The 10,184-nt window shown below is 37.8% G+C and overlaps 1 protein-coding gene across 2 annotated transcripts; it reads left to right on the plus strand.

The window, feature by feature from the left end:
• Positions 1-1,506: 1,506 nt before the first annotated feature.
• On the plus strand, positions 1,507-9,346 carry LOC143892440 (recQ-mediated instability-like protein). Of its 2 annotated transcripts, none has more exons than XM_077397059.1 (4): positions 1,507-1,725; positions 2,205-2,313; positions 2,902-2,963; positions 8,898-9,346. In XM_077397059.1, the coding sequence occupies exons 1-4, from the start codon at positions 1,528-1,530 to the stop codon at positions 9,003-9,005; spliced, it is 477 nt and encodes a 158-aa protein (XP_077253174.1). In that variant the 5' UTR covers positions 1,507-1,527; the 3' UTR covers positions 9,006-9,346. The 2 variants fall into 2 exon arrangements, with proteins under 2 accessions (XP_077253174.1, XP_077253176.1); XM_077397061.1 differs by lacking the exon at positions 8,898-9,346 and adding an exon at positions 6,783-8,073.
• Positions 9,347-10,184: the final 838 nt, after the last annotated feature.

The following is a 10,184-nucleotide window of genomic DNA, read 5'->3' on the forward strand; positions in this document are numbered from 1 at the left end:
ATTCCCATCTTGGTCCGACGTCCATGTGTAGGAGGAATATTAGGAATTTGAGACTTGGTAGGAGATCTTTTCAAAAGCCTATAGATAGGCATCAATGTAATCGTTTTTATTATCTCCGATGAAATAAAATTTAGTTGCCTATTGTGGCTTTTCAGCTAACTATTTTGGTCATACTGATGATTTGGTTCATCTTATCGTTGACACGAAGGCCCGGGACGGTCCAATCACATATCTTGAAATTTCCTAATCAATCCTCTTACTTTTGCCTAACATCCGACCTTTGACCGGCTAAAATGCAATTAGCAAAACATCACGTTCTTACTGGGTCCCACTCTATATTCAATCTATAATTTAATATTATAAAATCTTAATTAGTTGCTGCAGGGCCGTGTGTTACAGAATGATTCATCCATTGCTTGTTTGGATGAGATAAAGATATGTTCCTTCTTTTACTTTGCCTTCAATTCATTCTCTTCTGACTTGTGTGACAACAGAACAATTTACTGGTCCGAGAATTTGCAGAAGATGTTGTGCTTCATCTTGTAGGGAACGGTTCTAATACAGCTATGTGGCTCTAACCCTACCACCGATAGGCGGCCGTCCCTCCTACTAACTATTGCCTTCAACTTATACATGTCGTGCTCTAGCAAACAGCCTCGCAGAATGATCCTAAACACTCCAATCCAAACCTCATGAGATCGGATGGTTAAGATCATCCATGGACGAGCACAAGTGCACAACCTATTTTAGTATGGATCTAAAAAAAATGAATGGTTTGGATTATCCAATCATGTAGGCTCCCCTCCACTTAAAGCAAACTACGTGCACCATACAAAAAAGAGAGGAAAAATTACATATAGACCCTTGTGGTTTGGCCATATCCCGCTTTAAATCATGTGGTTTGAAAGCATCAAACACATCCCCTCAACGTTCTGACATTTTTAAATAGACCCCCTCCGTTGACGGTCCGTTAGTTTAACCTAACGGACTAATATTTTGAGGACAATAATACCCTCATTTGTAGAGGATTAGGGTTACGCCACCTTCGGCCACCGTCGTTGCCACCTTTGGCCACCGCTGTTGTCGCCATCTCCGGCCACCGCCGTCACCTCTACCCATGGCTACATCAAACCCACATTTCAAAAAAAAAAATTTATTGATAAAAACATAAAAAAATCCCTAAAATATTAGAGTTTATATGTAAATCATGATAATGATGTGAATGAAGACAAATAAAACCCCTAACCGGAGGATTTATGTTGATAAATAAACAAGGTTTTGAATCAAGCCCTAATTTTAAGTTTTAAAGTATGAAAACCCTAATTTCAATTGGAGAAGACGAGGGCACAACAGTCATTTCCCCCTTTCCGTCTACTCGTCACGTTAAAAAAAAAACCCACGGAAACCACAGGGGGTGTGTTTGATGACTTTCAAATCACAGGGTTTAAAGCGGAATATGGCCAAACCACAGGGGTCTCTATGTAATTTTCAAAAAAAAAAAAAAAAAAAAAAAAAAAAAAAAAGGTTATGCCCTTCTTCTTCCCAAGTCCCAACAAAGGGGTTTTCGAATTTGAGATTGAATTGAAGATTGAGGGAGAGATGGATTACAATCTTGCAGCCCTAAAGCTGTTTTGTGGTCAGCTAAAAGACGCTTCCCCAGTAATATCCTCCTCACCTTCCGCCATGACCCTCGGCCCCATTCTCTTCCAGAGAGCTTGGTTGCAGGTATCATCATTTTTTTAAAAAAAATTTAGGTTTTGTTTCCATGTTCAGTATTCTTTTCTTTTATTTCTCTCGAAGCAACAAGTAAATGCTTTACATTTCGCTCTCTGAATAATGATCCAATATCCCCTGATTTAAAAAATTACCTGCTGGGTATTTCAATGATCACCCCTCCATTTCGTTTTAATTCAACAATCAAATTTTCCTTATATGGGTCGATGAGCATTTGTTCGTGCTCCCCATTTGGGTACCTGGGTTTTATAATCTAGTATGGTAAAATCCTGGATTTCACAAGCTAAAACCTTGATTTTATAAGCAAAAACCTGGATTTTACAATCCTCAAAATGTACCATCCAAGTTTTAGCTTCTACAAATCCAGGTTTTAGCGTTTTAAATTATTAAAATCAACGATTTTACAATCCTAGATTATAAAATCCTTGTATCTAAACGGTTAGTTTTCAAGGGAATGACACCCAGTGCAGGGAGTTTTGGTTTCAGGTTTAGAGGAAGGGCATTTCATCCTTGACGACGGAAGCGACATTGTTGAACTTTCTTTGCCGAATGAACTTCGGCCTCAAGACTGGAAGAAAGGTCTGGTTTAACATTCCAAATCATTTAGGGCCCGTTTGGATGCCGAGATGATTTTGATTTGGATTACTCACATTTGAAGCTATTTGTACTATAATTTCGATCCGGATCAAATCCTTGAATTTCCAATTTATTGACCGACAGTGAAAAAAATAAAATTTCCAAATATGCTGTGGAAATAAGTAATTGGAAATTCACAGATATGGTAGTTTCCTTCACGCTCTTTCTTACTCAACCTCTTCCCTGCAGTAGGAAGTAGCCCCCTTTCCTCTGTCTCCTCAACATGAGCTGGCAGATCTATTCATTTTGTATTCAAAACTCAATTCCAAATCCAAAAACAATTTATGAGGTATCCAAATGAGCCCCTTACTGATGCATTTAGATTTCACAATCCAGCCCAAAACCCTATTGGCCCCATTTCTAATCTTACAAGAAACAAGGATGGGTATGATTTTTGGTGAAAACTCACCATCGAATTACAAAATCATTTGTCCACCAGATACCCAAATGCCTCAACCCATAATCATTAAACGGTATGCTAGTGTTTTTTTTTATTTAATTTAATAAGTTTGTTGTAGTTTTTTTCTGCAGGAATGTATGTTATGGTTATTGGAGTTTATGTTATCAATACTAGCGATCCGCCCCTCATCAAGGTAACTGAGATTTGAGCTCAGACTATGTTTTACATTTATTAGATTCTGTCATTTCAATATTCCAGGGTGTTTAGAAGGCTATTTTTGGAACATTATTATGTTAGAGAATAGCTAAACCGGCGATTTCGGATTGTACCAATAATGCGACGGAAGTAAAGAAGTGATCGCAAGTAATCGAATCCAACATGAAGAAGAAATCAATTTGTAATAAGAAAGAACTTATCTGTTGAGTCCGGGGACTCAACACCGATCTAAATCAGTTGTCCTTATGGAAAGTATCACCCCCACATTTGACTAATCAATGGTGCAAATGGGAACTTCGGCATATGTCTCCATGATACAACTACTCCGCTCCAGGGAAGTGCAATAAAAAAGCCCGGTAGCCTTATAGGCACGACTCATATTTGTCTTGATCAGAGAGAGGATAAACGGGTAAACTAGAATTTGTTTTTGAGAGCGGAGAGGAACTGAAAGAATATCTGAATACAAACTCTTCTTCGTTTTGTATTCGTTATCGTACACTTATAGGAAATGAATAGATACATTTTTGTGAAACGGTACGTCCAAAATGGTAACGGCATAATAAATCGTGTTAAAGACCCAAGAAACCGTTCGAAAATGAATTTAAGAAAACTTGTAGAAACAGTTTTAAAATACGGCACTAAATATGTCTTTTACCGCAAAAAAAAATATATTTTACAAAAATGACGTTAAATACGTGTTTTATTTACCACGAACACGACGAACTGCCTTTACCACAGAAATGACAAACCATGGTAAAACTGTATACATGACTTTTCATATAGAATAAAGAAGAGAAAATTTGAATTTTCTAATGACTTTTCTTTCAGAAAATTTACTGTATTATGCCCGGTTAAGTTAATTGGGAATGATAAAAAAACACAGATCTCGTCTTTAAATTATGTTGTACATGAGTTTCCTGCAAAGGGTGGGCTGGAAACCTTAATCAACTTAATGAACATTGTAGGCAGATACTTTTTCATTTCTTTTCTCAACATGAGCAGGTTAAATCTTGTGTCATTAGCATCCAAGATAGTCTTCAAGCAGTGCCATAACTCATTAATCACATACTCTCTTTCTTCATTTCATTTCTTGCATGTATCCATGAAACGTTGAAAATTACAACCCTAATTTTAAGTTTAATGCTGAAACCCAAATATAATTGCTAGAATTAATGGAATGAATCGTAGAAAACATCCTATTCTGTTGGGGTCCATCTCGGCCCTCTTCCTTTTAATGAAATCACCCTGCCATTTCAAAAAAAAGAAGAAGCTGTTTGCTCTGACATGAGAGTTTCATATGTAGTTTAGGGACTAAGAATGAGCCATCCTAAATTTGAGGTTCTATTACTTGTTGCTTGGATTTAGTTTGGACTACGAGTTCAGCCAATTTGCTTGAATCAACTCTTTTTCGTTCTCAAATCGCCCCTATGACACTGGCTAAACAGACTTGGACCCTTTTGGTTTCTAATTTCTAGTTCTTGTGGTTGATGGATATGGGTCAGGGATCTCCAGTTCTGGGTTGCTAACTGTTGACCATATTGACTGATTGGATGATTAACCAATTTTAGACAGTGGGATTTTGTTTGTTAGATCGGATGTTTTTCCAAGAGGTGGAACCAATCTGAACTTATTGTAACACCATGTACCCCATGCTCATAGGGTTCAAGATAGCATTCTACAAAATAGGCTCACATTAGCGCCATTACCTAGCTCATATTAGCAGTTTAGCACAACTAACTTAAGTTAGGCTCACATTAGCAACATAATCTTCAATTAGGTGCACATTAGCATAACTTAAGTGAAATAAAGGTTCATTTTAAGAATTCTATTGCACAATCCACTTTATTTTCAGTGATAAACCAATCTTCTTTCTGCACATGCAAAAAGACCTTTGTTTTCTTTATAGTACAACCAAATACACACTTCCACATGCAAAAATACCTTTGTTTTCTTTATAGTACAACCAAATACACACTTCTACTTCATTACAGCTACAACCCATCTTCCATAATATTCATCTCACTTTCCATTCTCACTCTTAATCGAATCAAATCTTAATTCTCTTTTCACTTCCCATCATATTCTCTTTTCTTCTTTTCTAATCCTCATGTCTTTTTGATGTAGTATCTTAGGCCATGTTTGTATTGCATGAATTTTATGGAAAAGTTTGGAAAGGAAAAATATTTCTAATATTTCTTACTTTTTCTACACATGGAAAAGATAATTGGAACCAACCCTATTCAATTTTTATTTAGAGGCACCTTCAATTTATGATGATATCCCCTTAAATTAACTACAATCATATTATTTCCCTCTAAATCGTAGAAAGAAACTTTTTCCATTCTGTTAGAAATGTTTTTCTTGCAATCCAAACAGGACAGGGTAGGAACAAATCCCAATAGAAAATAAGGCAACAGAAAAGAATAAAATAACCTGTACTAGGCATTGTTCGTGCAGCTAGATAAACAAAATTTTTAGTAAAAGGTTTAAATTCTGAAATTTGTATTACAATGAGTTAGTTCTCCATGATCCTTGAGTGGAGCATTTGTAGGCACCTAGACACACTTTGAGGTACCTGAAAGGTACTTTTGATCATGGGTTCCTCTATCCAGTTCAAAGGAGTAGAAGTTTCAACATTGACGGGTATACATCATAGTTTCAAAACTCCACCACGTCATCGTAAACTTCCCTGAGTCGACTCCCTTTTACATTGGCTGTGTCCTAATCCGAGTTCCCATTTTGCCCTATAAAGTCAATGAAACCGAGTACTCAGCCCTGCCAACCAAGAACTCGACTGTGTCGTGCCGAATCGACCGGGATTTGCTTTGGCCGTATTTTGAAACAGTGGTATACATATGCAAATTGAGCAAGAGATCCTGGCATATAGAGATTTTCAACTGGCTTTTGCATCGTGATGGGTAATTGTTTGGTTTCTTGGAGCAACAATGGATAGTGCACAATAGCTCAATCTAGTTCAAAAGTTGACAACTGGGCTATGGCCACTACTGCAATTAAAATTTCTTAGATCATAGTTACTAGAAGCTCCCTGCAAGAGTCAGGAGCTCACTTCCATAGAAGCCCGCTTCGGAAACAAAATTCTTCCCGCTTCCAAAATTTAGCTAAGTGTGCTTCCATCATGCTTCCTCTTAATTAATAGTTTGCTTCCTATTTAGATGTTTTTCCTAACCTAGCGTTTTCTCCTTCTGGTAATGCCAAATTAGTGTTTTTAAAACGAAAAATAATACTCCTGCACTTTTAAGGGAGTGTAGTTAAAACTTGATGAACTCATTATAAGTTGAATAAAACTTGTGCAAAATTTCCTTTAAAAGCTCATCATAACTCCTAAGGGTAAGGGTAATTTTTGAAATAGGCTGTAGCATTAAAACTAAATGACAAAAAAGTCAAAATTGTAAGACTATACATCCCGACAACTTGTAAACATAACCAACCGTGAAGCCTCCCCCCTGTAAACTACCATAACCCTAACCTACATGCACTCTCCCTCTGTAAACTTTTGAAGCCCTATCTCTTCCTATACATTGCTTGTGGGCTTCCAATGATGCTTCTAACATGCCTAATGTTCACTTTGCATGACACTTTTCTCATTCCACCCTTTATTCTTCTCCTTCCCACATTTTCTCTATTTCAGAGCTCTTGATTGCCGCTTTGCTTCTCGCATTTGCTTCATGCTTTGGCAACTATGGTTTAGATATGCATTTGAGGACTTACACATGTGCTCTCCATTATTACAAGCAAAGCTCCATCTAATTGTCAGAAAATCCTCTTTTCACACTAGGATGAAGCATATCAAAATTGACTACCGATTTTTGCAAGAAAAGGTTGAGAATGGTGAGACCTCTCGTTGCTTTGTCACAAGCCGTGATCAAGTTGCTGATGTTTTTTTTTCAAAGGTTTGTCTGCTGATCATACGACAATCATCTAATCACGGAGTTGATAATGTTCCAAGGAATGTATCAGCTTTAGGGAGAGTTTTAAGGCATCTGCATATATAAGGTTTTATCGCTAGGAACATTTTAGTCTTTTGCTAGTTTTTGACCCCACCATTCAAAGTTAATGAAGCATCTTATCATCTCTCCACATGTTTTCCTTCTCCATATCTTCTCCATCTTCTCTTTTATATAATACAGATTAATGTTTTACGGTATGTTGGAGCTATACTTAATGCATTTTAATAGATTGTACAGTCTAACACAACATTTTATTAGCTTTCTATATCTCTTGGTTTTTATTTCAAAATGTGTTTGTGATCAGCAGAAGTAATTTTGCCATAACATTTGCTTGGTAACTGTATCTCTTGTATTGTTCACGGATAAGATTTTTGTCTTCAACAGGATTCCCTGTAGATGATGTTGATTTGTCATCAACACCTAAGACAAATGTTTAATGCAACCAAAATAACAGAATTGGTTTTCCAAAACTTCACCTACAAAAGCTGGACTTCTTTCTCATTTTCTTTTGCGTGTCATCTTTTTGTGTTCTCAGTTCATTCTTTCTTTTCTTCTTTGTTCTTCGGTCCCCTAAGCTTTTCGCCTGAGTACTGAATTTATACATCAATACTGCTACAATGTTTATCGCTTTATAAATCACAGTCCAAGCAAGTTGGTGTGTGCTATGCAAAGAGGAATCTTTTGATCATATACTATTACACTGCCCTTTTGCTCATCACATTTGGGCGTATATTCTGAGGTCCTTCGGCGTGAAGTGGGTTTTCCAAAGTAGAGTAAGATCGGTAATTCTGAACTGGAGACGAGGAGTGTTTGGGGACACAGGACAACAGTTATGGAAACTAGTGTTGTATGCAATCATACGGAATCTATGGAAGGAAAGAAACAGTCGGATTTTCCAGGAAAAGGAACGGACTATGAAATGGGTATGCTAACAAACCAAAGTTGAGTTAATTTTATGGCTCAAAGCTAAGCGGGGGTTTCATCATGGGTTGGGGGAATGTTTGAGAATTTGGTATGATATAATCTGGGAGAGGAAGATAAAAGAAAAAATAGCACCGAGGTGGATTGGATGCTATAAACTAAATTTTGATGGGAGTTCATTTGGTAACCTAGGAAAGGCGGGGATTGTGTGTGTGTGTGTGGGTGGGGGGGGGGGGGGGGGGGGGGGGGGTTGATTCGTGATTCGAAGGGGAAGATCGTGATGTCGTACTCGGGAGGGGTTGATTCGTGATTCGAAGGGGAAGATCGTGATGACGTACTCGGGACCGATTGGGTGTTGTGATGCTAATGAGGCAGAAGTAAAAGCGATCCTATTCGGACTTAGATGGTATGCTGCCAATATGAAGAGACCGCTTATAGTTGAAGGTGATTCTTTGAACACTCTGGGCATCAAGTTCCTCCAAGGGACCTTGGCAGATTAGACCACTGATTGCGGAAATCAAGGATCTTGTACACATGGTAAATCCTTCAATCGAGCACAGGAGGAGATCGGTGAACGAGATGGCTCATCGGTTAGCCAAAGATGGTGTCTTGTTGGAAGCTATGTCGATCCACATAACTTCCATATGTTGATCCACATAACTTCGAATATCGACGAAAACTGAATGTATCTCTTCATTTTGTTTTGCTGATGTAATCCTGGGCTTGTGGGGACATCTTGTCCCCTGGTTGCCTTTCATTATCAATAAAGTCACCTTTAAAAAAAATACTGCTACAATGTTCCAATGGATGCATAATAGCAATTTATTGCATCAGAGAAAGAGTACTAGTCATGAATAAAGGAAGAGGAAGTACAGTATCATATATGAAGCTTTAATACTATCTATGATCATAATACCACAGCATGCAGAGAAAATGTTCTCCCTGATTTACTTGCCAGACTTTGTATAACCATTTTGTCTCTAGTCTGCTGATGGCGCCCTTTATGATGGCTTTGAATACAGGTTCACAAGATTGTTGATCTTTCACCTTACCCAGAGAGGGAGGCAATGTGGCATCTCGAAGTCGTTGAGGCATACAAGTTGTTCTACCAGCCTTCAGTAGAAGTTTAATGGACTCTTATTTATACGCACATCCCTTCCAACTATCTTTCTCTCTCCATTTTGTAATTTTCCTCTTTCCCATTTCTCCCAAAATCTCAGTTACTGAACGAATGTAAAGCTCCCTAAGTTTTGAAAGATCCCCTTGTTTACATAAAGCATTCAATGTTGACTAGTTCTTTTGATTGGCAGCCATTAGTAAAGGTTGTGATAGTGCCCTTGATAGGAGCTGACCTGTATATATTGGAGGAGAAGTCCACATGTTACATTCTTTAACCTTTCTCAGCAGTACTTCTGCACTTTTTTTCAATTGTGGAGAATGAAAAAAGAAATTCGTGATTGATGTTCTTCAATGCCGACCCATTATGTCTGTTTCTTTTATTTTTGACTCTCGAGAGGAAATTTGTGGTATTCTGTGATGAATTTTCGGACCGATGGAGAGTTGCTTCCAGCGATTCATTCTCTTCAACTTTAAAAAATTGAGAATGAGAAGCGTTGAACATCTCAATAAACGTAGAAGTGATTTGAAGAACCATGCGTATAAGTTTTTCGAGCTTTACTTTGATTGTGATTGAATGATTTTAAGCTCAACAAAACTTTGATAACAGAAGATCTTAATACATTTTTTTTTCAAGATATTGATCAATGGCTGAGGAGCATTGGAGGACGACCAAAGAAGCCTATGTAATGAGCAATACTAGTGGTGGTCCACTGGATCAACGACATCGTTTAGCATGAAAGTCCACATGTACGGTATGCCAGATTATATCTTTTTGTGTCTGTGTCATGATCGATTTCGAATTAGATTGTAAGATTTTCTTTCAGTATGTGGCTCCACCGTGCCTCACAATTAGTCCAAAACTCAGGTAAACTCAGCAGTCCGATTGGACTCACCATGTATTCAAAGTATGGAAGGCGCATTTCAAAGAACTCGAAATTTCTGGTTTTCCCAGTCATTTGCACGGGATTTCTTACTCTTAAAGATACTGAGAAAGTTGAAGAGATGTGGGTGAGTTCAAATCCTCTAAAGATTCTTGTTAAACAGGCGTTGGTAAATTGCATGAGCTAACACGTTTTGGAAGTCGATACAGTCAACGTAGCAGTTGAGCTGCTAAAAAGTTGCTGATTCTTCACTTCCCAGTTGCAACAGCGAACAGCTATTGCCAACCTAGCAAGCCTATACATTATAAA

This window comes from Tasmannia lanceolata, unplaced genomic scaffold, assembly GCF_043159265.1.
Source record: "Tasmannia lanceolata isolate RefF3 unplaced genomic scaffold, GAP_Taslan_0.1 ptg000015l, whole genome shotgun sequence".
In the NCBI taxonomy this organism is placed as follows: Eukaryota; Viridiplantae; Streptophyta; class Magnoliopsida; order Canellales; family Winteraceae; genus Tasmannia; species Tasmannia lanceolata.

Coding starts and splice junctions, on each gene's coding strand:
- LOC143892440 (XM_077397059.1), top strand. CDS start 1,528: ATGCCCTTCTTCTTCCCAAGTCCCAACAAAGGGGTTTTCGAATTTGAG. Junction 1,726..2,204: donor TCCAGAGAGCTTGGTTGCAG/GTATCATCATTT, acceptor CACCCAGTGCAG/GGAGTTTTGGTTTCAGGTTT. Junction 2,964..8,897: donor GCGATCCGCCCCTCATCAAG/GTAACTGAGATT, acceptor CTTTGAATACAG/GTTCACAAGATTGTTGATCT.